Source organism: Cottoperca gobio, chromosome 22 (genome assembly GCF_900634415.1).
Source record: "Cottoperca gobio chromosome 22, fCotGob3.1, whole genome shotgun sequence".
In the NCBI taxonomy this organism is placed as follows: domain Eukaryota; kingdom Metazoa; phylum Chordata; class Actinopteri; order Perciformes; family Bovichtidae; genus Cottoperca; species Cottoperca gobio.
Window position 1 is genome coordinate 13,727,761 of NC_041376.1, and position 27,934 is coordinate 13,755,694.

Sequence of the window (27,934 nt, forward strand, 5' to 3'; positions counted from 1 at the left end):
TGATACATGGCTGATTTTCTACCTTGTGACTCGATTTCTTTCTCCCCGCCCCAGAGAACAAACTGATGGCCCTGCGGTGATTACATTCCGCTCTTCCTGACAGCAAAAATGTGATTTACCAGCACAAATATCTCACCCTGGGTTTTTAATTTTTTTTATATCGCCTTCACAGTGGCTGACTCTCCTTGATAGAGGCAGAAAGCTTTTCTCCTTTTGTGCCTCAAATATGCACATATGCAGTGACATGAGCGCACACATTCATAAACCTCACTCACACACATACACACACTTATCTTCCATTCATTCCTCAGCAGGGAGCTGAGCAGCAGCAGTGGTGCAGTGCAGATCCCAGCGCAGTGGGACTGACTCTTGTCGCCGGGCAAACAATAAGAGACGACCTGACGCAGAATAGAGAGAGAAGAGGGCAAGTTGTCTTCTCTAATCCACCTCCTGGCTGACCTCGGGTCAAATACTGCACGGCATCTTCTGACACAGGCAATTAGAATAAAGCCACGCCAATTAGAGACGGTTTCTGGATATTTGGCTTGGATTTACAATGAATCATTGATGAAATAAGCACAACACGACTCCCTATTTCATTTGAATGATGCAAGAGAAGGTGAATATGCATGAACGAAAACACATCCGCTCTCAGCTCAGGCTTCCAGACGGCCAAGTCTACATCATTAACGCACGGCACTTTGCGATGACCACATACACTCATTAACGCTCCCGATAAACAACGGCATACACACTCGTCTCGTGTTACATTACCCCGGCACTGAGGCGTAAATCCCGACGGGACCGGCTCATGCTCAGTTTAATGACTTAATAAAGTTGGTTTACATATCAAAAAACCTGACCGGATATTCAACAAAAGACAGGACAGAAATAGTTATGCAAGCTGCCATAAATCATTAGGGACAACAGTTTGGCATATGTATAGAGGAGATATTATTCTCTGAAAGTGATATGAGAGGGTACCTATATTGTGTTTAGGACCAAAGGCAGGGACGAGCACTATGAATATACAAGCAAGAAGAGCCTTTCCTAAATATATTCATTAAATTAAATCTTAATATGATAGCCATGTATGTTTGGCTGAAGGTGACAGATGCGTATTAGATTTGGAATGCCATCAAATGCATGTGTGTGTGTGTGTGTGTGTGTGTGTGTGTGTGTGTGTGTGTGTGTGTGTGTGTGTGTGTGTGTGTGTGTGTGTGTGTGTGTGTGTGTGTGTGTGTGTGGGATGAAGGGGTTGCAGGGTGTGTGCTAGCCCCTTCTCTCTGCATCCTGTCTGCGTGACAATAATAAGCTGTGTTGATACCGGTGGCTATGATGGAGTATCCTAATTATGGTAATGCTTTAAATCGGTGCCAGTCTGGTTTTTGACAAGCGCACAGCTGCCACTGTGAGTGGGCACAAACACACTTGAGACAATAGAAATACTTTCTTTCTATGTCTACGAGACAATAGAAATACTTCATAATACACACTCGAGCCCCTCCTACCTTGCTGTGCTGAACAGGCCTGTGTGCGCAGTGGGAGTGACCGTTCTCCAGTCCTACACACAGCGACTCCGCACAATCAGCTGCAGTGCACACATCTGGAGAGAGAGACAGAGAGAGAGAGGACATTTTTAACATTAGGTTTTGCATCGCTTTCCATGTTTGTGTGTGTGATAGTGCATCACTGCATCTGTTTTTGGCTGAAGCATATCCTTCTACTGACCACGATACACAAACAATGCCAGCTAGTTAGTCCTAATCCATCATTGGCGCCTGCCAGTCTCACAGAATTTAAATATGTGTCTTGTCATCCCAAAAAAGAAAAACTTGCTGATCCTAATTAAAGACTCTGTTATCTCGTCCCTGGTTTGACTATAGAAAAAGAAGCCTACAACGGTTTAAAAGATCAATTAAATGTATTTTTGCATATAAACTGTTCTGATAGGATGACATCAGATTAACTAAGGATTTTGAAAACATTTTCCATATTTTGCCTACTTTTATTTAAATTCAAGGACCCGAGGACAAACTCTCTAGCAGTTGGCACATGAAAAGACTTTCTTCCTGATTGTAGCCCGGGAGGCGGGCCAATGTGACAGAAGGAAACAAAAGAAAACTTCTGTGGAGCTGAACTTCTCCTTTTTGAGATGCCAATCATCGTCAACCAAAAATGTCTGACTGATGGGTCAGAGATACAAAAGATATTTAGTAAACTCAATGTGTTCTCTTGTCTTGTGCGTTTGCATGAGGCTGAATGAATCCAGATAACGGACAGCTTCCTTCAAAGACTGCTATCAGGAAATCATTTGTGTCAGACAAGTTATAATTTCTCTTTTACCTCCCTGCCGCCGTTATCAGCCTGCCTGGGATCATACGCCCTCTAGAGACAGAGAAGAAAACTGCAGGCCCTTTGATCACACCACTCTCTGTAATGAGGCCTTCAAGTCATTAATCCCTCTGTGTTCAATTACGGCTGTAGTGGAGGAAACGCTAATGAATTAAGATCATTAAGACGCTTCATACTTTCTATGAAACTGACTCTTTGTTGTGACTTGAAAATAAAAAAGCAAAACAATGAAATAAATCCATAAAAACTCATCGAAAGATCGGCACATTTTTACTGAGAATGTCAGTAGTATGGTTTTGGTATATTTTGTTAAAAGGTAAACCAGTGTGGTAAAGAGCATCGTGAACCCCTAACATCCTTAGATAAAAGTCAGCAAGTGATAACATTCACTTTTACCTAATTTACAGCTTCTCTGTGACTCTCCCATAAACACCAAAAAATTACTTTAAAGAAATCTGAATTGTTTTAAAAAATTAAACTCGTCCCTGTCTGCTCATGTTAGCGCTTGTACATTATCATTAGCTTAACATTCCTGACCAATTTAACTGCGAGTGCACTTGGAGAGCTGAGACCTTTGCTAAGGACGTATACGTGAAAATGAATGCGTGTATCTGCCCCAAGAGTCTAATCCACTGAACAAATTTTCATGAAAGTTTGGCCCGCAGTTTTTCCCTAATGCAGAACAGACAAACAAACCAAAGCGAAGCGAAAACATAAGCTTGTTGGCTAAGGTGATGAAATGTCCTGTTTTGGCTCTCGCCTAACAACACCAAGACAAATTTCCATAACTGTAGTTTAAAACTGAGGTTATATTTTGATCTAATCCGTACAGAACCAACAGAAGAACTGTATATCTTAAACTTGATGTTACCACAGATTATTTTCTTCTGATTTCCTTTACCTTTTAGAGTGAGGCTTGAACAAACAAATTGTATATCTACCCGCTGGGTATCAGCTGTGTTTGTCCGGCAACGCGGAGGACCCTACCGTTCAGTTCTGACACCTCGCCCCCGCAGTGAGATTAAACCAAGTTGACGGGATACTATACATTCACAGCGATAATGAGCCCTGTGCGGTCAAAAGCCCCTTCTGGGATTTCCTCTCCCCCAGGAAACGCAGAGCTGTGAAACTTCATCTGAAGCTTTTTCTACTGCTTTGAGTCTTTTGACTTTTGACAGTGAAGGGAGTCTTTTTTGAGGAAATAGATATTAAAACTGAGATATAAGAGCAGAAGTTGTTTTGTGGTTTAGGTGACAAAACTGCCTACTTTCTCAGTAAACACTGCTATTGTGAGAAACTGACCCTCAAGGGACTTCAAAGCTTAGATAACTAGCACTTACAAAGAGCACATCACAAGGACAAACCTTCCTGGATATAACTTATGTGAAAACTGATCACACAACAAAAAGATGCAAAAACTGAAAACGCAACAAAGCAGAAAAGTGGAGGGGTAACCCAGGCTTTAACTTTGAGCAGTGGCAGATCCAGGGCGTTTACAAGAAGAATACACAGCTCGCTCGCAGAGAATGCTGTGAAACTGGTGCCTTCATACTGTACGTACACAGAACCCAGAGCGCGTTGTCTCAAAGGGTGTGACAAGCATTTCTCAGCAGCTACAATTTCTTTCTTTGTGTCTCTATCTCACCATCTGTCTAACAAACTAAAACTAAAGGGTATCACTATCAACTTCACTTTCAATTGTGCTGTTAAGTGTTTCCATTAAGTGAAAATCTATAGCCTGTCAGTACACATACACCCCCACTAATGACTACACCTACAGGTTTGAAGCTGGTTAGAGGATGTGTGTGGTTTAATGCCACGTGGTACCTGAGGAGGACTTGGCTCGGTGGTGCTTGCTGCGAACCTCCAGGTTGTGTTTGAGAGGAAGGAACCGGTGGTTGGAGGCCACTGTTGGCGGCGACGGTCCGTCCCGCCGGAGGCTCAGGTGCAGGGTTTGTTCAGCAAACAGCGTCTGGATCAGCGTCAGGTCCAGGCTCGACACACAGCGACCGTTCAGCACCAGGATCTCATCGCCTGGACGCAGACCTGGAAACACAAACGAGTATGTTTCAGATGGGAGGTGGGACGAGCCAAACAGATCACACGGGATAGCAGTATTGATGCTTCCAGGATTATTTGGGTCATCCTTTAAAGTATGATATGTAAATTTAGCTGAGGTAAGCGACAGCCGAACAGCATTGTAGAAACACTTTATTTTATAAACCGCTTTATTGTTTTTACTGATTTTAAAATCACGAGGACTGTTTGTTTTGAAGAGGTGACCTCTGCGGATAATTCGGCTCCTGGCAGAAACCTTGTAAACGATGAACAATAAAGGAATCCTAACCGGGAAAAGCTGACTGCAATGACACCAATTGTGGTGCAAACAACAACTCCCACAATCCAACGCTACTTCACAGCGCCACCAAACTCCGTCGTTTGTTATTGTTTTGATTAAGTGGCAGAAAATTACATATTGCAAGCCGGTACCTTCGTTGAATGCCAAATCATCAGGAAGCACTTCGCTGACAAAGATCCTGCTGTTTTTCTGACTGTCAATGTGTCCCGTTACTGCAAAACCTGGTAGGAGGGAGAGAAACACATAGAGACAGACAAAGAGAGTTACATCAACAGAAGGATTACATAAATAAAGGATCATGAGGTGGACATCGAACTACAGACACAACTAAAATCCGTCCGTATGTAGTCGACTCACCAAAGTCTGCGGTTTCGCTCGGCCTGCTCATGTGTAGAGTAAACACATTAACTGGGACCACCTCCAGCTGATCATTAACCTACAGGGTGACATCAACACATTAAACAAAGAGCAGATAATGAAGAGTACTGTGTATCTATGTGTGATTCTGCATTCCTCACCACATCAGCGAGGAGCTCTCCGGGAGCCACGTGTCGAACCTCCACGCCCTGCCCTGCTCGCCTGTGCAGTCGCAGGCAGTGCAGGCCCGCATCCAGCTGTTTCACCTGTTTACATAAGAGAGCCTAATGTTCAGCGGCCCGTATGTACAAAATCATCCGACATGTTTCACACAACAACGCTTAGTCGGACAGCTGCTGTGCGGCCGAGGCGTGAATTATTCAAAGACTTTACACTTTGTGATGAGAAATTTGCAGTAAACAAAAAAAACTTTGTCCAGGGTATATGGTGTGTGTGTGTGTGTGTGTGTGTGTGTGTGTGTGTGTGTGTGTGTGTGTGTGTGTGTGTGTGTGTGTGTGCAGTCATTCTTAGGGGACTGTGTGAAGTCAGACTCTGGATGAACGGGTGTGTTATTTCAAGCCCTTGGGAGCATAATATAACTGGATCTGCTGCTACAGATGCTCCAACAAAGACTATTTAACATGACCACACCTGACATAGCTGAAATGTACATAACATAATGGTGTATTGACAATTAAAAGTGTGATTAAACGCCACTTTATAGAAAATACACATTCCCACCATTAAATATGAAGGGCAGGATTATGCAAAAAACACAAAATATCTAGACAACTAAATCCAAATGACATCACTGCTTTTGTTTGTTATTTTTGCAACAACTGTCAGGAATATTGTTTTCTCAATGTGTTACAACACAATGATGACACGTGTATTGTTTTCACATGTCATCATTTTCCTGCAATTGGCCGCCAAACCAACCTTGCAGGCTGCAGAAAGAAGGTCGGCGGCTGTCTGCTCTCTTCTGACAGGAACTTGGACTGTCAGGCCATCTGGCATGTAGACACACGTCAGCACGTCCGTGGCACCGCTGATGCCGTCCCACACTACCGCCCTCAGGGGGAGACATGGAGTAGATACTGGTCAGCATGTCCAGCCGCTGGGGGAGAGGGTAAGAAGGGACGGTAAAGAAAGATAAAAGGAAAGGAGTGAGTATCATTATATGGAGGAGAGAGCGTAAACAAACAGAGGGAGGCGGTAGTCTTTGAGGAACAGCACAGAAATCAATACAGTTCCATTAGTCTAAATGCTTGGCTGCGGCTCAAGCAGCGGAGCAAAGATGTCATACAATTAGCCTTTCAGAAAGTCATTTGACAACATAGATGGCAGTTGATCCACATAATAGTCATCGTAAAAGCCGTGTACACAAGCCGACTGGCAAGGGTCGATTGGCAGGTCTAGACGTCTTTGATATCTGCGCATTTATTTGGTTTGAAAAGCCACACGAGTCATTTTGACTCTAGTGATGTATCGGGACAATTTTATTGGAAAATCAGTCAAACTTTCAGATCAGAAGGTAATTATTTGTTGGTGGCATTAACAGTGAGGTTTGAGCTGGGTATTAAGGTGCGGTGGTTAGCCCACTGCTGGGCCTCACAGGCAGCCATTTGGGGGTTTTGGTCACGACTCTGTGTCTCTGGAGGGAAAGCGCCACTGCTGCGTTGAGGGGCTGTGGGAGACGCCACAGTGCAGCTTTACACCGCAATTATCAAGGCCCCAGATCTTAAGGAAAGGCTCAATCACACCAAACGTACTGAAACTCATGGGTTGAAGAAACCAGCGATTCAGCACTTCTGACAAAGATGATCCAAGTTCTGGGTTAGACTGAGACACGGACCACGACAGATAATTACATAAGTGTATAGTTCTGGGTGTTTAGTGATGTTTTAAAGGCATTATGGGATCATACAAATGGAGAGTAGTGTGTGTGTGTGTGTGTGTGTGTGTGTGTGTGTGTGTGTGTGTGTGTGTGTGTGTGTGTGTGTGTGTGTGTGTGTGTGTGTGTGTGTGTGTGTGTGTGTGTGTCTGAGGCTTTCTATCTGATGTTTGTGTGCTTTTCCGTCTTGCAGTTGATGCATCACCTCAAGAGGAAAAAGACCTTTTCCTTACCAGACAAAAAGCCTAAAGGGACAAGCTAAGTCCTCTGATTCAGAGCATCACTTAGCTCCACACACTTAAATGCACAGTTCTCAGTGTAGCTCAGATAAACACAGGCAGCACAAGCAAACATTTGCATAATTTGTCATTGAAATGTCACCTTGAGTAGTCTACTTCAGGAATCAGTGCCAAAATAAAAGGCCACCAATGTTCTTACCTAAATGTTTCCCTAACCTGTTGGGGTGGAGGAACAACAAGGTGCCACTTCAACACCCACCTTGTCTGCGGATTAAGGATGTGAGGTCATGCTTACAAACTGAGGATGAAAAAACAAGCCGTCATGGCAACTGGTTGCATAAACCGCCCCGTTTGTGTCCCAGCGACATGGCGTGGCCGGAAAACTAAGATTTGGTTGTCATCGCTGACCTGCCCAGCGGCTGACTAACACTGCACACTCATTCATGTTCAGAGACGGTTGTAACGGACCAACGGTTGCCTGGTCAACGTTCCATGAACGGCTGCCAAGAGTATGGTGAGGGCACGCGCTGGACTTCAACAAGTGCTCTGTGCGGTGAGTGTGTGTTCGGTATTTATGTTTGCAGTCGGACAAATAATTCCATACTTCACTCTTTCCTCTCAAGTGTGGAAATGATTTCTAAGCAAGCCGTCCTCCACCCTGCTGCTTCTAAAGATGGAACGCAGAGCATCAGGCGGTTTAGTGCCCGCTCTGCAAATACACCCTTTCTGTTCCACTTAGCAACTGGCTAACACAAATATGAGAGTGCTGCCTCAAATACATAGGGTGGCCGTGAAGAAGAAACAGTTGAAGATAATTTTAGCCAATTTCCCTCTATTACATCTATTAAAAGGGTATTACTGTTCATTTCCTCAAAGCTCCACCCAAGGTTCCTCTTTCCACTGCTGTGACATATTTTCCACACACACACACACACACACACACACACACAAGGTGACAATAATGACCATCCATACTGGCCAGCACTGGTGCCTGTTCGTCAAGTTAAAGTAGACGTGTGTATTTGAGGGTAGTGAAGTGTGGTGGGAGGTGGCGACTCTAAAGAGGGATTTGTATGTCATTGCCAAGAGTCATGATCACAAGCCAAAACAAAAATGTTTTAAAGAGAAAGAACACTCTTCTCTGGAAATGAAATATCACCTGAGACGAGAAATATGAAAAGAAAGGAAGCTAAACCAGAATCGTATCCCTTAAAGGAATACTTCACCCACAAAAATGATCATTTGTACATCAATAACTCACCCCTTGTTACCTTGAATACTTGAATAAAACTTTTAATTATGTGAATTGATCAAAACGAGTGTGAGAATACAGAATTAATTTAGAAGTTAAGTTCACATAAGTCAAACATTCATGTTATGTTTTTCTAGCAGTCAAAACATATCCACTCACTCCACTTCTGACAGAAGGAGTGGGTGGATGGAGGTTTTGAAGTGAAAATGTCAGTCAATGTGAACTCCAAGACCAAGACAGCCCAAGACAGGTTCCATATCTCTCTCAGCTTTATGCAACAGCCACAACCTCACAGATACACAGTGTTAGCCTGTTGAAATATAGCTGGTTGGTTAAAACCGTGAAGAGAGGACAGCGACCAAATGCACAAACTCTTGCGGACTATCGCGCTATACGAGAGAGCACACAACACATCCAGCTACAACACAACACAGACAAACGTACCCTTCACTTGACTTCACTTCAAGGATTAGTGGAAGATGATTGCTTATCAGAGTAATTCAAGGGATTTGAGACAACAGGAGCAAAGTCATCAAAACGGAGATGAAGACCTGTGTCGAAATAAATCAATACAGCGGCGCTATCCCCTCTCTCTCTCTCTCTCTCTCTCTCTCTCCATTACCCTACTTCCCACCCTGAAGGTTCTTAATCCCCACTAAATCAAATGTATTCTAGTGGCGAGCTGTTTTCCACATCCGAGGGTTGCCGCATTTTATAGAAACATTAAAGCGCTGACCCAATGAAGGCCATTATTGTTTCCCCAAACCACTTCCTGTTCCAAGTCCATTTCTAGACCCTTAATGGGGGCAATTTTAACACTCGCCACATTGACCACAGACACTATGAATCATAGCATCCTGTGGAACAGTGATCTTCATAACACCCGTCTAGATCTGTCCATTATCCTCATCTGTCAGTGCCAGACTTCTGTTCGTCCAGGAAGGCCTCAGATAAGATTTTATTTGACAGGCCACAATATATTATCTTTTGGGTACTTAAAGAACAGTAAAGACATTTATATTGTCTTCCTTACCAGCAGCAGAACAGCTCCATTTGAAGTTACACGTTATTTAGCTACTTGCTCAAAAAAAGACGCCTTGAGGGCTGCAACCAAAACAAAATCAAATACAAATATTTCCCAAAATGTTAATTAGTCCTTGACAGGTTCATTCTGATTTATTGCAACCCGAGTGTTGCTTCTAAAATGATATCCATCATGAAAACCCTGACTAAATGGGCAGATGTGGAAGTTTGAGCTGAAGCCTACGGTGAGATTTCACACTTCCTGGATCGAGACATGTAATCACCCAATAAGTTGGCTGCTCAGATGGCCACTCTTCAATCATTCAACACTTTTAACATAAACCCATAATCTCACACTTTCAAGTGCTTCTGGTCAACACTTCAACCCAACACTCTCTGTTCACTCAATAAACCGTGAAGTAGACGCCTGTCCACACCAGATTTTAACACGGTGTAAAGAATCTCTTGTTAGATATGCTGTCGATTTCTCTTTCGGACACCTGCAGATCAACATGAAAGGAATCTCTGCTTTGATCCTTGACAAGTAATAAACACACACACACACACACTCTCTCTATGTGTAAAAATATCTTTACACAGCCCACTATCAAAGCGATGAGAGACAGCACAGGTCAAAGTAACAGCGGACATGTTTCTGCCACGACTTCTTCACGCTGAAAGGGATAGTTCAGCTCCACTGACAGATGGCAGTGGAATTTTTAGAAGATATAGCAAAGATCCACAAACCATAGAGGACACATTTATTGAGGACTATGACTCACCTCAGTGCTCCTGGGAGGCAGGGCGTACGTTTGACCTCCAGCGTCGCTCTCAAAGATCTGAAACCAAGAGACACACAGTTAGAAGCACAGACAGAGGGGCACCACACTGATTGACTCATGAGCAATTAAGTTCCCGGCAACTTCAGCAACACAATATTAGACCCACACGGTGCTATTATGTAGTTAATTAAAAACTACGTGTGGCGAATGCAGCGCTTTGATACTGCTTCCAAACAGGGTCTGTAGCCTTTGAAGGTGCAATGGTGGAAATGTGCTGGGTGTGTGAGCGGAGGGGGTGGATACGGACACTGAGTGGTTTCTGTGTAGCAGTGAGATGAAAGAGGGAAGCAGTCCGGTTACAGATGAGAGGAGGACAAGCACCCCCCCTCCCTCTCTCTTGATCCATTCCATCTTCCTCAACCTCTCCTCTTTAGATCCTCTCCCTGGCTTGTGATTGTAAGGCGTGTTGTGTCAGGCTAAGCTCGGTGCTGGAGGTGACTCCGTGGCCTCAGAGGGCTTTAACAACTCTATAATACAGCAGTGACACAGAGCCATCAGTTATGTGAGGGTGTAACTTCAGCCCTCACTCAAACAGACCGCGGTTATCAGCTTTTGCTGAGATACTTTGTCACCGGGCAGAAGATGATAGGTGGCATAGCTGATGACAGAAATAGGGCATTATGCTCTCAAAACTGGGTCTGACAAAAAAAGCCCAAGGGTGCTGAGTTGAAAATGAATTTCCTGTGTAGTGTGCACACTACACCTAAGATGAGTGGAAGAGACTTGCAGGCGCTTACCCTTTTGCTGAGGATCAGGATTACTTTTCTCCAAAAACAACCCCAAGAAGTTTTCTTCACAATCTGAAAATAAATTCTCTAGCTCCTGATATGGTAGTAAGAACCCTTATCTGACCTCTGAGCAGCAGAGTACAGTAACTCTCTCCCTCCAGTACATTTTTAAAGTGGCTGTAAACAGTACTGCTTCGCCATAAACTGACTAATTTTAGAAAGCTTTACCAACTCTCCCACAAATCCTCAGACCTTTCTGGCCTACTTCCCACAGTGGACTGCCGGCCAGCTCCTTACTGTATACATAGCTCTCCTAAGACGGATGAGAGAAAACGAGAGGGAAGGAGATGGGGGAGGAGAGCATGACTTTGGGGCAAGGTTGTCAAGCGGCGTCGTAGTGGTAAATGGGATTTGGGCTTAGTCAACACTGATGAGTCAGTATGGAAACTGTGGGAGAAGGGCTGCCGGCTAACGCTCTAATGTTTATGCTCAGAGAAACAGGAGGTTTGAGAGAGAGAGGATGAGGCTGAAGAGAAAAACGGAAAGACAAATGGTGATATAAATAGAATAGAAACTCTAGCTTTAGGAGATTAAATAAGTAGGATAATAGCAAAAAAGATAGTGTGCTTGAGTTGGAGGAAGGGGGATAAATGTAGCGCAAAAGGGAGAAAAGAAGATATTTCTCAGAGAACACAGTCTGAGAATCTGAGAATGTAACAACAGAGTAAGTGCATGGAGAAAAGTTTGGCTCCTCAGACGTTGTCCAAATCCTTCTCCAGCAAACAAACACGTGTCTCGTCAGTACATGAGAGAACAGCCAAGGAGCTGATGATGTCATTTAAAATGGCCACGACCAAATCCAACACTACCGATGATCTTGCACTCTTGCAAAACGAAAAATGAAAACAACATAAAAACAGCAGATGTCCAAGAAAACCCAGCTCTCAAAAGCCATTTTCTTTTCCTGATTAGCCTCTATGTAAAAAAGAAAAATACCAGAAAAGCACTAAAAGGATGTTGTAAGAGAAGGTGGACCTGAGGAAAAAATAAAGGGAGGCTGTTTAATATTTAGCATCTTTACACCAACCATCTGCTGGTGTCTGCGGGGATGAGGAAAGAGTGGAGAATGCCATCTACCACATATGGCTCTCAATAATTCATGTTTGTGCTGCAGCGCCACCTCGGCCTTCTGCACTGTGAAATGTAACTGGGCCTCATTAGGCCGGCCGGCTGGAGTTCCCCAGGAAAATAATAACACACACAAACACATACCTAGTCGCTGACAGACGTGTGCAAATGCACAAACATAAATATCACAGAGCAGCTGGTGGGATGGGTGAGTTAGATAAGAGCAAGCAAGACAGGACAGGGAACATTTTGTAAGAAGTTAGGAGTCAGGGCTCACCTACTGGAGAACATGATTGGTTCTTAGATGAGCCAGCTCCAAAACAATAAGACTCCATAATGACTTCACAACATAAAAGAAACTAACCCAAACTCCTCTCCCTTCCTGTACTCTCAGGTAATGAACGGATGTCTATTAAAGGCGAGCAAATTAATGTTTCCTGTGGCGATTCTTAAAATAAACCACCATGGGTGCAGTATTCTCCAGGGCCGTATCTTCAGGGAACAGAGTGGTGGATCTCTGTATCAATAAATAACCAGCTTGCATGAGTCTAATTACTAACCTGTGAGGATTTAGAATCCCCCCCCTCCCCCCTGCACCTGGGTAAGGAATGCCCCTCTGTGTTTATGTTGATGGGTGGTGTGCACTCAGGGTGGGGGGGATGTGGCCTTATGTGCTTCTAATTAATAAAATCACCTTAGAGGGAAAATGTGCTGAAAGTGCTGCATGACTGTACCAATCTCCTGCTTTCTTTCATGCCGTGCATGTGAGTAGGCAATAAGGCAACACACGTTCAGGTTGTTTCATTAACGATTGTGCACAATGTGCACCGAGGGTGTGAGTATCGAGACACCGTTTTTCCCGGCAGTGCGTCCCAGGAGACTGCGTGCCGTATACCTCAACACTGTGTGCGCGCATGCATGTGAATTCTGCATGCTCATGTTATTGTGTGGGTAGTTCCCCCTGCTGAATAAATTAAGTGGGTGATCCTGCATTACAAATCTGCTAATCCAGACCACCTGAAGAGTTTCATTACTCTGGGGTTCAGCAGAGAATATTTAGTGTCACTTCAAAGTCTAAGTGCTGCCATCAGGCTTTCAACACTGACAAGAATACAAAAAAACTGACACGGAGTTCATTATTTATTTTTTTATCATATAATTATATCCGTTAGTTTCTATTATTATTTTATTTAAGTGATTGCTTACAGGCTTGCTAAATCTTTTAAACTGTTAAAAGAAAGAAGATAATCAATATAAGCTAAATAGCAATACATAAGGGATACTGGAGCAATTCTCAAAAACAATATAAATGTTTAATTAATAGCAGACAGTGGCTCAGATTGCACAGAAAGTAGTACTATAATGTTGGATGTTACTGGCAGATCTCACTGTTCTAGTTACATGAAAGAGTTCATTTAACCCCTGTATCATAATACATATCATATCACCAGAGTATTGCCAATACCCTGCCCTAATAAAAAAACTAAAACATATATATAAATTCATTTAATTTCATTACAGAAAAAGCGCTACAGGTAACGTTTCGGTACCTGTACTGCATTGAAGTGTGTTCAGTAGTACCTGTGAAGCAGAGGGCCTCTTGTCTCGTCCTCTCTTCGTAAGGTTGTCGAGGCCTTTGAGCGAGGAGAAAAGGCCTCTCTTGCGCTGTCTGTGAGTCAGGGACACTGAGCGCCTTCTGAGTGTGGCCTCATCTCTGGAACAGATCTGAACAGACACACACTATCAGAACTGAAAATCCTTTAGCTCAACAAAAAGAAATCCCATCTAATCAGACCATCTTAATTAGGTTTATTTCCCTCCAGTATGCATTAAGGGAGTGTTCGCTGGATGCTTTTTAGTTTCGAATGATTAAAAGATTTTCAAGGTTACTGTTACACCATCAAGTAAATTTAAACTGAAGTATCACATCCAAAAAGAAATGTTAGAAACGCATCAAAACAGGACACACTGCTGGTATTTTGATTCTGTGTATTTATTTATTAGTCATTTATCTTGTCTGAGGCTTCCTCACCAGTGCATGAAAGGAGGAGACGGAGAAGATCCCCAGGCGTCCCAGGGCGGATTTGGTGGGGCGGCTGGCGATTGCCAGCAGGCTCTTTGGGTTGGGAAGCTCTCCACCCTGTAGACTGGCCAGGTAGCAGCGCATCCTGAACAGATCCAAGTTAAACCTCTCCAAGTTCTGCTCCCACTGCTGGATCTGAGGGAAGAGGAAGATGATTACTTTGCAGGTTCTGGATTTTAATTGTATTACCATTGTTGGGGATGGCTGAGAAAAGAGAGAGAAGGGGAGGTAAAGGAGGGGGCTGTGGGAGATTGGAAAAGGAGGGGAGACAGGAAAGAGAGAGCCAAAGAGGGAGATCCAGGGTCAGCCGAGGGCTTTCCATCAAGCTGCAATTGCTTGCAGATGTTGGTGGAGGGCGAGGGCACAAATTGGTGGAGGTTTGATAGTGAGGGAGGACTGAATATCTAGCAGTGTGCGCAGTAAATCCTAATGCTTATTTTTTTATGCAAGTCTAGAGAGAATGGTAATGTTGCACAGAACACCCGTTAAACCTCTACCTTGCACACGCGCACACGCACACGCACACACACACACACACACACACACACACACACACACACACACACACACACACACACACACACACACACTTTACAGTTGCTTTCCCCCTATCCCTGTTTGCACTATGTAAGCTATGAGAAAGTGCTTATTTTTGTTGGCTGGAGACCGGTTTTAATGAGAACACTCAAGTTAAACAACCCTCTATAACAACTGACTTTAATAGGTCTCGTCTGCACTGTGAGTTCATTTACAATAACGCACCCTATGGCGTGGTGCTATTAGCTCTAATTTACGTTGATGGCATTCTTTAGAATTAGGAACAGGCTGAAGAGGAACATGAGGGCGGTGTTTTATGAACATCTGACTTTTCAAACATCTTAAACAAAGAGCTTGCTCAGAAATCCCCACGGGACCATAGTGGGCTATGTTATGTGCTAAACCTGTGGAAACAGCTGTCTACGCAGCTGTGCAGGTGGCCTCGGTTAACAAGCCTTGAGCCGATGAAATTCACCCCATATTCCCATTTCAGACTTGGACCATGAGGACAACTGCTAGGAATCCACATGCTTTGGGTAAAACATGACCTTGCATTTTGGCATGTCAGTTATTTAAATAATTGGAACACTAGCGTAAGGCATCTCTGGGAAATCAGTATGGTTCAATTTTCAAATATGTTGCCTTTTTCCTCTCACAAATTAAAAGTTGATTTCTTCAGCAATAAAACACACCCTTGTCCTACTCAGGAGTTACTGTCTTACTTGGTCTGGTAGCTCTAAATGGTTAATGTTAGCTAGCTAATGCTAATGCTCACGCTAACTGGATGACTCTTCTCTACTTGTCCTACTGTCACACTATGTTTTAGCTCTTAGCATTATCCCGTAATTATCACTTGTTGCAGCAGGTCAGCAAAAGTTGCACCGTCTCATTTCACTATGTGCCATAATTACCAGCTAATTACCAGCCATTGTTGTGGACTGCAGAGAGATTATAGGCGATTACTATAATCTATAAAGTTTGCAACATAAATGATAACAAAACAACTTTTTACAACTTGAAGGTGGGTTTTCTTATTGGTTAATGGTAGTCACATATAGCTGACCTAAGACCTTTTCTGTCTCTGTCACTCTGCTGATCCTGAACTCAAAGACCTTGGAAGTAAATCCTCTGATAGTCCGTAAGCAAAGCTCTTTTTTATGCCATTCTTAGGTCATTATATATAACACGGTGTTCCGGAGGAACTGTGAATTAATTCCACTGAGTGGTTTGAAGATGACTTCGCATGGGGAGAGGGGTATTACTGAGTAAATCAGATAAGCTCCTTCCTCAAAAGCAAAGACGAATTTAGAAGAGTTGCTGCTTTGGAAAAACTTACGTCTATGTATAACTATAGCACAAGATCCTAACATGCTTCGGATTTACATGCCATCTGGATCTGTTTGTCAACAGTCAAATATCCTTCAACGTCTTCATTCAGGCATGTTCTAAAATAGTCCAGTGCATAACATTTGATTTGATGATTCATGCTGGGGTGCATCACTGATGCAGGCCTATATGCAATCTATTGCTTATTGCATCTAGCGACTTGAAAGAGAACAGTGAGACAATCAACCAAAATCAGTGAAAGCAAGGCATGTTTGGGCCCATCTGGCCTGCGTGCACAACGTATTTGCATTCATTTCAGAGCTATTAATCTCGGCAGACATAAGTCTTTCTTTTAACAGATTCTCATCTTTTCTTATTTCCCCTCTTTAACATCTGCCCCCGAGCTCTCTGTTAAAAGCCCTACTAATGCATAATAAGTCTTTCAATGCAACTTGATCGCAGTGTGTGTGCGTGAGCATGAGTGTGTGAAAGGGGGCAAAGGCAGTCTTCAAAAGAGGTCTACTGGCACTGATTTCAGTAGACATGGGTGGGGGGTGGGGTACATCAAAGTAATGCCCTGTTGGCGCTAGACAACCCCACCGAAACCTTAAATCTATCATCAGCCTCGGGGCGCCTGTATCAGAGTCCTGTCCCATACCCCTCTGACCCTATCATTGACTCCTACCCCGTCTGTCTCTTTGTCTACTCTGAGGTGGCATACTGGCTAATTGGAAACAGATACACAGTCAGTCGGTCTCGCAGGCAGGCAGCGACATCTCCATCTGTGATTACTGCGGTGAGCTGCTCAACTTCTATCTTGCTTGCCCCTCATAATAATAATAATATTCTCATATTACCACTCAGGCCACTTTAACTAAAGACTAAATGACTGCCCTTCCAATACGTATCCATTTTGCTTTTCTCGAGTATAAGTCAGCACACAAAATGCGAACCCACGTGGCCACACAGAGACAGAAAGCATAAATAAGAGGCACTTCAAGTCAATGACCACCTGAGTCAAAGGTATAAAAAAAGAGAAAAGGAGCTGGATTTCCCCACATTCCACAGCAAACACCAATTTCTTGCAAAGATCTAGATTATGAGCTTTTCTGTATCCATCAGTAATCTTCTGTACTGTATGTAGGCTACAGCGCAGCGCTGGGTGCTTTGGATTCTCCCCCAGGCTGTGTGGAGGAGGAAGAGGATAATGCATGTTGAGAGCCCATTACCAGGAAAACATCTGGAATCTCAATCTTTATGCTCGGGGAGTGAGCTGCTCCCCTGGGCCTCTCGCAATGCGTTTGGGGACTGATGCATTTAAGCCACTTCACCCACCCACAGACAAAAATAAAACATGGTCTTGTCACCACAGTCACAAAATCATGAAAATTAAGTAGGGCACATCATGTGGTTGCTAAACGCATCACGTGGAATAACAAAATGTAGCATAAAAAGAGCATTCGTTACGCCACCTGATCTATCAATGCTGTAAAGTGAAACTTGTCCGAAGGCCATGAAATGTAAAATGCGTTAGAGGCCTCCTATATTCTCAGTGATGCAGGAATAACTTCATGTCTCACCATCATTATCATTATCAGCACCTCACCTGGTTCTCAATAGCTTTGCGGTTCTTGGGGTCGCTGACCACTGTCAGCTGCAACTCAGCCATCTTCTTCATCTTCCCGTCCATATCGATCTTCTGCAGCAGGCCGCGGACTTGGCTCCGCAGCAGGCGCACCGTATCCTCCTTCCCCTGGCGCTTGGCCAGCAGCGAGGCACTGGCAGAATGGATGGCAGTCACCCAGTTCTCCAGGTCGGTCTGGTTGCTGGCCTGGAAGAGCAAAGAGGGAAAGGGAGTTCAATTTGATGAAGTAGCAAGACCAATATTCCCGTTAGGAATTGGATTCAGAGACGCAAAGCCTGATAAATCTGCTAGGATTGCCAAATGCTCCGCAATTGTGTTATTCTAACATATATCACAATAAGATCATCGAGTGGAAAGCTGGGCTGTGCTGGATCAATAAAAAAAATTTGATTAACGGTGCTTCTAAGAGAAAGAACAGGTTGTGAACTGTTGCTGAAATCAAACACACATTTGTCCTGTTAATGAGCCGCTTCATGATAATCGTTCTGTCTTTATAAGGAGATTTTACTCAGAGGAAGCATGGCAGTTGAGAAATTAGTTGAACCCCCTTTAGATTGAGAATGACTCATGCGCCACAGGCCATGTGAGTGGAAACAAAAAGGATGTATTCATGCTACAGAGCTGATTTTCTCTCTGCTTGCCTCTGGGCCCATGTCAGCTCCACACCGAACTATGTATTAGATGTAGGTCTGGACCCTCGCAACACACTGCAGTCTAGGAAGCTTGTAATGGAGGATGCTAAACGTAAAGGGTTGGGGTTAGGTATGAATTTGGTACCGATATATAGGTCAGTAAGCACAACGGGCAAATAGGATGTGCTCTCAGACCACTTAGCTGTAAAGTTTGTGCACTTTCCAGCCAAAATTGGTAATTCCACATGCTATACTCCAGGGAAGGGGAGGCTAAAAGGTGTATGTCTGATAAAATTAAACTACAGCCATGTACTCCAACTGTGCACTGCGGGAACATGCTGCATACTTTTGTTTATTTCCTTTTAAGTCTGTTGAGTGTGCTCACTGTCATCTGCCATTCATGACACCATGAAAAACAACATTCATAGGATATATTGCAAATATATTTGATTCTCCTAGTTATAAACAACACATTTCAGAGAGCCGTGTCATCACCTGGAAAAGGTAGACGTCGCCATACGAGTTGCTGAGGCAGAAGACATTCTCCTTTTTGGGGTGCTCGGGGACGGCCTGGACGATGCTGTCCTCGGCCAGGAGAGCGTAGCGCGGTGACAGCTCATGCTCCGGAGAGCCTTTACTGTAAGTCTCGTAGAACAGCAATGTACATCCTGGAAAAGACGGAGTAGAAATACAAACAAAAAGACAGAGAGATGGATATAAATGTGATGCTGAAAACAAGCAAATGTACATCATCAAGCCCAGTTTCTGTAGACTGTAAGATTATTGGGTTTTTACAACTGTCACATAATGTTTAACAGACAAAATGTCCTTGTGAATACATCTAATAAATTAAGTTCTGCGGAACAGAAGCAGTTTTACATACTCCCAAAAGGCCACAAATGATAAGAGTGTCCTTGCTTATACCTTTTTTATAACTTTAAAGAGGTGCTCTTCAGTAAATACTTGGCAGTGCTGTAAAAGAAGCATGTGTAAACATACAAACATTTGGTGGCCTGAATTTTATCAATTTTGCCAGAAGCAACAGCATAATTCCCTGTAAGCTTTTAAGGTGGGCGGGAAGGACAATCAATCAATGTCAAGTGTGATACCATGGTCAAGGACACGACTGCTTTTAAGAGGAACACCCTGCAATTATTATTATTATTATTATTATTATTATTATTTTATTTAGTTTTTTAAACCACAAGTCAGCACATTCATATTTGCATATGCATATTTGTTTCCCTCACTTGCACACCTCCTCCTCACAGATTCAAGCTCACCTTTCAGGGTCACCCAGTACTGCTTCCACTTGCGGCGGGTCACCAGCTCCAGCTTCCTGTCCTTGTGTAGGGTGACGAGGGGTTTGAAAGAAAGCCATCCGGCCCGTCTGACCACCCCCTGCTCCTTTTCAAACAGCCGATCCAGCTGCTCCAGGGAGCCCTCGGCGGACTCGCTGCTGCTCTCCCCCTCTTCAGTGCCTGTAGATGGGTCTCTTATCTCGCTGCGTTCCCCTCCTCCCTGTCCAGTGCCGGTTTCCAACTCCCTCATAAAGTTCTCATAGATATTCTGGCGGAGTAAGTCGTTGGCCGTTTGGTGGATGGCTCCTGATGATTGGGCCCTGGAGGCTCCAGGGAACCAGAGGGTGCTAGAGACTTGGGAGGGGGAGCTGGTGTCTGCAGTCAGGCCATCAACCCCGCTGTCAAAGGCGTCGCTCAGGTCCTTGTACCTGGTCTCCTAAAAAAGACAAAAAAAGTTTAGAAAAGGTGCGAGAAGCATGAGAGGCTAGAGGATGAAGCACAGACCATGTGGAGGAAAGATGACTAAATTGTACCCTAACAGTCACCATCGGAGGTGTTGGACTGGTTTGAACATTTCCAAATTAGTGAACAGAATAATGGTTCCCACCTATGCAAAACCACACCATGATTTCTCCTAAATGTACACACCTCTGTATGTACGGCAGAGTTTACATTGGGACAACGATCAAACTGTGTTTCTTTCAATTAACCCCAAAGCAGCCGCAAAAACTTTTGAAAACATCTAGTCAAACCACTCGAACCTACTTCAAAGTCTGCATTACAGTCTAAATCTTTCGCTAGGGCTGAGAAAGTGAGAACATTTCCTTTTCTGGCACCTGGGAGGTTGGAAGCCTCCAGGCTCAGACAATTTCACTTCATTTGAGGTCTGGTGTGGCTTCCCAACTCCCCAAATGAACACTTGATGGAATTACACTCTTTCATGCCTAATGACAGCCTACCTACACTTGAATAGATTGCAGCATTGATTCTGCTCCTGGCAACAGAGCGAAGTGCTCTCAACAGGCAGACACAGTATTTTCCGTCATGCCGGAGCTCATCCTTCGTCTTTGTTTGTTCCTGTGTCCCACTCAGCTTCGTCCATGTCTTCTCCATACTTTCTAAAAGTAATCAGCAAAAGACTAGAATAGTGCTCAAAAGCATTTACAATTTATTTGCTTATATGGAAATATTTTCCTGCAGGTTTCTGTTTAGCTGCATGGCAACAATGAACCCTTTGAACCTACAGCGTTCAGTTGAGGACAGCCTTTGCTTAACCATTATCTCCACCTGCCACCATGAAACACACAGTGTTTGTGTAGTACAGCCGTAGGAAAATTTGTACTGAGCACAGAGTGGCTCTTTTTCAACTTTTCCCTATTTTCCTTTAGCTGACATAGCCCGAATGTGTCCACTCTCTCCCAGCTCTCTTACAGCTGCTTTTCATTACAAGCAGGTTCTTGGCCTTTGGCATTAGGGTTGTGGCGTGACCTTTAAACCCACAACAGAGCCCTTGAGTTCAGGTGGAGGGGAACCAGAGATGGAGGTGCGCCTGATTTTTGGTTGGCTCACTGAAAGGAGGCACTGTGAACAGTCCTTGGAGATATATGCCACGGAGGTTTGGCAGTCAACAAAATGGCCCCGGGAGAACAGAGGAAATTTAGTCTGAAAAGCTTGAAACATTTCAGTGACTTTAACAGGAACTTGATGAAGGCCACTAAGAAAGAAAACCCCAGTCATCTATCCCTAATTTTATTTTATTTAGCTAAATTGTCCCCAAGGAAAGTCAAGCTTCAATAGAAATGTCTTTTTCTTATCATTCATATCTAAAACAGTTACAATTCGCCAACAATACCTGGTGCTGGCAATTAATTATATTTTCTCTGAGAAATCATACCTTATTTAAAAGTTTCTTGAGGATTTCTGCAGGAAACAGAAACAGAAACAGCCTTCCATCAGCTTTATTTCTGGATAACAAAGACTGATGTAAATCTGTGGGTGCTAATCTGTCCTCTAAAACAGTCAAGTGCCAACACATGGCCATAGATTAGCATGGCGTTATGGCCAGCAGGAGATTTAGAGGCAGACATTATTAATGTAAAGTGAAAGCTGTGCAACACTTAAAATGAATACTGTCAGTCCACTGCGTATTTGTCACTACATGGTGGAGTGACAGCGTCAAGGCAAAGTATCTCATATATTTCACTCAGCATTATCTTCTAGCACAAGGAGAAGCTCACAAATTCATCCTCTAGCAAAGAAGGAAATGCCATCTGAATACAACGATTGTTCTATTTTGGTTTGTTGTCAGACCCAACTGACTGAACACCAATCCCTATTAGAAGAATTACGCTCAAAGGACCACGGAGGGGGGGGCCCCAGAAAGTCCGCCCCACACAACAGTGAGAACAACCAGAAGTCATTCATTAACATTAGAGGAGGGGTTCAATCTTCAGCTAGGATTTAGTTTCACTCTAAGAGAGCTTCTCAAAGGATTACAGCTATTCTCTTGGCAGTGCCCAAAGAGCGTTCTTAAAACTTTTACAAGGCAAAGCTAAACGAATTAATGCAGAAACAATCGCTTACACGCCTCAAAGACAGAGAGGGACATGAGTTCAGGCTCAGATCCAACAAATGTTTCATTTCAAATTAAAGCTATTAAGAATGTAGTGTTTGCAGGAATAAATCACATCGGTTCTTGGAATGTGCAGGCAACATGCAGACGAGCTGTGATTATTTCCAACCCCTTCTCTGACCCCTATCTGTAAAGTGCAAGTATCATTTTACTACTGGGAAAAAATATATATCCGCTGCTCTGTGTCCAATGTGCTAGTATTTATTTCACTGTAGCATCCTGCTCCATTCCAAAATGCCTCTGCATTTCAGCTTGAAACCTTCACAACATTTTTTAATAAAATGCAATTCTTGGACTAATGACCACTAAGGCTAAAAAACAGACTACATATATATCTGACTACAAAAAGAAGAGCTCAAAACATGATAAAGCGACAAGTACAGTACATTCAACAACTCATCACAAACAATCAGTATGTAATAATAATTCAGAGGTACCCACCCAGATACAGTCATCATAAAACCTGCACATCAGCCCTGAACTTCTCTTCCTCGAAGGATAAGCCATGTCTTGCGCATTGTAATAAGAAGTACCTCTCATCCTTGTTTCATGCTCACAAAAAAACAAACAAGACCCAGCACTGGCTGCCTTACAAATTTCATTTTGTGCCACCCCACTGTGGCCCTTCTCCGGACAGCTGGTGTTGCAGTGCTAAGGACTAGAGGACGGTGGTTGGTTCCTGGCCATGCCAAGACCACCGCTGTGGTCAAATAAACCATGCCAGACAGGAAACTGTCTGTGCGTGCCTGTTACTGATACACTCTCCTGCCTAATAAGCTATAGCTCTAAGGTTAGTAGTGAGGCAACAACAGAAGATCACGATTAGAGGGTGATACATTTATCTATTGTGTGCTTTAGCTATAAAGAGCTATAAGTTATGGGGTGACTACGAACACCACATCTATGCAACCTATTGTTTTACATACCGTGTGGATAAGATCCTTGTATGAACACTGTGAGGGATAAAGGAGTGAAAATCATCAAAATGCTTGCCACAAAACTAAATAAATGTGATCTCCAAAACCCATCCAGCCAAGACTTACCTGAGACTTCCTCTTCTTGCGGCTGAGGCTTCCTGTCCAGTCACTGAAGCGCCTCATGCGGTTTTTGATGGAGTCTTTCTTATGGATGCCAAAATCAGATCCAGCCTGCTCCTGTTCAGGATACTGGTCCAGATCCTCGCTCATGGTGTGGGCTTTTGGTCTGCGACAGGGCAGGGTGTACGACGAGTACTGGCAGGCCTCAGGAGATTCTTCCTCCAATGGAGCATCCAGGACTGATGCAAAAGAGGCTCTGTGTGGCCTCTGGCCTGGTGGAGGCTGCTGTAAGTGGGAGGACAGGTCCTTTGCTGTGGGAAAGGTGGCAGCCATTGTGGAGTCCTTGTAGAGGTCTGTGATGGACACAGGGGGAGACTGTTCAGTGAAGGCGTCAAGCTGGTGGACGGAGGAGTGTACCAGTGTCCTGCTGGAAGAGCAAGGTTGGTCCTGCTCGCACAGTTCTGTACTGGGCCCCCAGGGAGAATCATACCAAGAGCCATCAGAGCTCAGTGAGCTTCCCTTACTGGTCCTGGCCGTAGAGGAGGTAGATGCCGGCGGTGGACCGCCGCGGTGGCCATCCTGCCTACTACCACTTGAGCCAGGCAGACTGGGAATGGAGGTAGACTCCATGTTGGGAGAGAACTTGAGGAGTTGTACGGGGCCAGAAGCCTCATCCAGGAGGAGAGCATTGCCCGAGGTGTTGGTGAACTCCACCCTGAGACTACCATCCTTCTTGATCACTACCCGTGGGCTGCTCTGTTCCTCTAAAGCTTCTTGCTCATCACTGTGTCCATTCAGGGTGCGCCCATTGAGATCAGTTCCATATGGGTTATTTTCATACTCATCTGAAATATGTCGCCTTCGTATACCACATCCAGGCGATTGATGCCAACGATGCTCACTTGGGCTGCCCCTTGTCCCCTTTGAGACGTAGTCACAGTGCCTAGGGGAGTAGGGCGGCCGGCTTTTAGGAGGAGACAGACAGCCACGGCCAACACACCTGGCCTTATACCCTGAACTCACTGGTGCACTTTTCCACCATGTATGGGGCGACAGAGCATCATCTTTGGCTGTGCGGAGCTTCAGTGAGTATGGCTTCGGTTTCCCAGGGACAAAGTCGGTGCCTTTGGGGCCCTGGATGCTATATTGGCTCTCGGAATTTCCCATTTCTGCCTGGGAAAAAAATAAAGGGGTACATAACCATAATGTCACCAGCATTATGCTACTGGCAAATTCAAGGTTCTCACACAAAAGGTAGTATAACATAGATCACATGGTATGACATAATGCCAGCTCATCAGAGACATAACATTTAATTATTACTCATAAACAATAATGACTACACTGCTATAAAACCATACCATACACACACATAACCATTTAATTCGTAGTGGCTGTTTCCAGGATAAAACAGCAGCAAGTCTAATACCTTCCTTATGTCTTTCAATAGACAATAGCTATAAGTAATTCTATCACATCTGGTCATTAACCTGTATGGTCCACCCCCTTCTCATTTTACTACATTCTTCTATTCTGTCTTCAGAAAAGTCACGTCAGATGAACAGGCTTTAAGCTGTCATGGTTGTTATGTGTGACAGAGTTCAGGACAATGTGAAATCACTTCCAGACTGTCCACAACACTCTTAGATTAGTGACGGAGAGCTGTGACCATTTCATTACAGGGTTGGTGCATTGGTAGATAAAGTACTGAGACACTGTTGCTGGCAAGAGACAGTGCTGTATCTGTGGCTGTCTGATATGTGATTGCATAATAGGTAAGGCTAAATACCTTTAACATGTCTTCAAATCTTTTAATTAGCACACCAAGTAGATTTAGACAAACCACTGTACAAAATGAACACCTGAACTGTTTAGCTACACACCCTAGGTCAGTAGTTCTCAACCTTTTTTGGGCCAGCGTCCCCCCTATCCATTATCCATATAAATATATATATATATATATATATATATATATATATATATATATATATATATATATATATATATATATATATATATATATATATATATATATATATATATAATATTTATATTTACTGCGTTGAATGTGAAAAATTGAACAGATACTCTTTTATTAAATAAACTAAATATATATAGACTGCAGCCAATCAGAAACGAGTCAGACATTCAAACTGTAACTGGTGTTAAACACAGCAGCCTCAGAACTGCCAAACAATTTGCACTCTTAAGAGTTCCAACGATAAAAGAGCAGCCAACAAAGGAACAAGTCTGTGGCGCTGACCCCCCGACGGTTCCTCCTGAAATGTTTTTTAAAATTTTATATAGATATTTTTTTATACATATATTTTTTTCTTCTTTTTTTTCTTTCTTATATATATATATCCTAACACTGCTGAATATATATATATATATATATATATATATATATATATATATATATATATATATATATATATAGAAATATATTTTTATATATATAGAAATTTTGTTTCATGAACACCTCCAGTCAGACACAGAGCGGAGGAAAGGAGAGGAGAGAACTACAAAGTGCAAAAAAAGTCAAAAAGCCAACACTTTAATGATAAATGGAGCGACATCGACCACAACGTTCAGAAACTCAGGCAAAAATTTAATTTAATTTTAAACACAGCCTGAATGACACGTCCGCTGGTGTTGTGTTCAAGGACCCTGACCGTGGCCAGGAAAAATAGTAATTCGCCGGTTTTATTCTTTAACTGACTAGATTTGGATTCATTTTTTTGGAGTGGATTTTTTGCGTGCGTTTATGAATGACCTCGCAGGCCATACACACAAACGCCCCCAAAGACGTGTGAACGCCCCCCTTTCTAAAGCCCCCGTTGAGAACCCCTGCCCTAGGTGAAAGTGCTGTGATAAAAAAAACAGGTTTAAATAATGACCGAATATTGATAATATTAAAAGGACCAGTATATTTGAACGTCCATCTATAGTTGTTAGCTATGGTAAAAAGAAAATTGTCATATTTTAATGGGTAGGCCTATACCAGGGACACATTTTAAATTCAATTTAAAAGCATAATAATATTGACAACCCACATATGGAGGCAACAGTTCTCAGACTCACCTTAGACTTTCTTCTCAGATCGGAGCTCCTATGTGCAAGGTTCCCTCCGTTTCATTCCTCAAAATAAACTCATTCCTTTGTCGTCTGGCACATCTGAAACACAGAGAGAGAGAAGTCGACTTAGTGCTTTGCCTCTTTCTACAGGACTGTAATTTACCACATGTAATAAACTCAGTGTATGATAACAGGTGTGCCAGTTAAAAAGTAGACCTAATCCGGAGCATTTGGGAGAAGGGACAGTGTTTAGTAGGCAGCCATACTTGTTTCTCACTGGGATAAACAAAGCCAGTGCAATACTGAAACAGTATTTTATCAGCATCTTACTTGCGATAGTTTAAGATTGTCTGAATCTGGAAAAAAAGCATTAATCTTTTTGGAAGGTTTGGGAAAAAAATTATTCAGTCAAAATCCAAGAGACAAAAACATTTCCTCTCTATAAACTATGAAACCCTAAAGTATCGAACATATCCAATGAACTTCACTCCAACCAAGTTTGCAGTAGTATCACATCAACCAAGCTCTGTACTACACAAGACAGCACAGTACAGTAGTGCCACCCTGGCACTACAGTAGGACTAGTTAAAAAATTCACCCCACCCCCCAAATCCCTCCTCAATCAGCCATCCAAACCAAACATTAGTAGCATTTTTCCACCTTCCCGTAAGTAAATGACGTCGTCTTTGATCGAGGTTGGGAAAGTATTTGAAAGCTGGCTACAGTTTACCCGTCTGTTTATTTTTAAACCTTGGAATCCTAGCTTGCTCCTTCTTTTTTTTAATTTGTCACCGCCAAAATTATCCGGGGGAGGATCCAAAACCAGAAATGGCTGAGGCGAGCTCTTTGCGGAGGTACCGGGCATCTTCTGAGAAGCAGTGGGACTATTGAGTCTTGTGTGTGTAATATAACCCACTTACATGCATGTAGCTCCCACTCCAGGAAGGCTTTCAAATAGTGCTAACTCCACTAAGCCTTGCAGCACACGTACAGAATGTGTAAGGTTACAGTGTAAACACCCCCTGCCAAAAGCCCTAACCTTTGGGATTAAGTGATCTGCAGCATTAAGAGTTTATCTGCTCCTGCACCTCCACTGTGAGGTGAGATTAAATAGTGTTGACTGACAAAATGGACTACAGTAAAAGAGTGTGTTTAATACATGAAGTTGAGAGGTAAATTCCAGGGGGACTTGAATATTTTAAATGTAAAGCATATGAGGCACTAGATCCAGAAATTCAAGGACAGGTCGAACATCCAGACTGGCTTACATTACAAAAAAATCAAACATAACAAGGAGCCACACAAGGAAATTATTCTTCAAACTGTTTAGAATGACTGTAAAAATGTAGCACTTGAAAGCACAGTGGAAACTTGGCCGGAGATATGTAGGCCTGGTAATGAACTTGAACCATCACTCTGAGCTGATCAAAGGATTAACCAACCCTTGCTTCGCTCGTCATGAGTTAAACGGTGAAAGCAGCACTGA

At 43.3% G+C, this 27,934-nt stretch overlaps 1 protein-coding gene across 1 annotated transcript in view; it reads right to left on the reverse strand.

Annotated features, from left to right (window-relative positions):
* tiam2a (TIAM Rac1 associated GEF 2a) overlaps positions 1–24,537 on the reverse strand; it is a 45,789-nt gene extending 21,252 nt beyond the window's left edge. Inside the window, 14 exon segments of the mRNA XM_029460153.1 lie at positions 1,512–1,606; positions 4,183–4,401; positions 4,846–4,935; positions 5,072–5,150; positions 5,233–5,337; positions 6,011–6,136; positions 6,138–6,188; positions 10,262–10,318; positions 13,759–13,902; positions 14,210–14,395; positions 17,730–17,954; positions 18,896–19,068; positions 19,684–20,137; positions 23,377–24,537. Coding sequence (XP_029316013.1) covers positions 1,512–1,606; positions 4,183–4,401; positions 4,846–4,935; positions 5,072–5,150; positions 5,233–5,337; positions 6,011–6,136; positions 6,138–6,188; positions 10,262–10,318; positions 13,759–13,902; positions 14,210–14,395; positions 17,730–17,954; positions 18,896–19,068; positions 19,684–20,137; positions 23,377–24,537 — 3,165 coding nt within the window.
* Between the last annotated feature and the right edge of the window lie 3,397 nt (positions 24,538–27,934).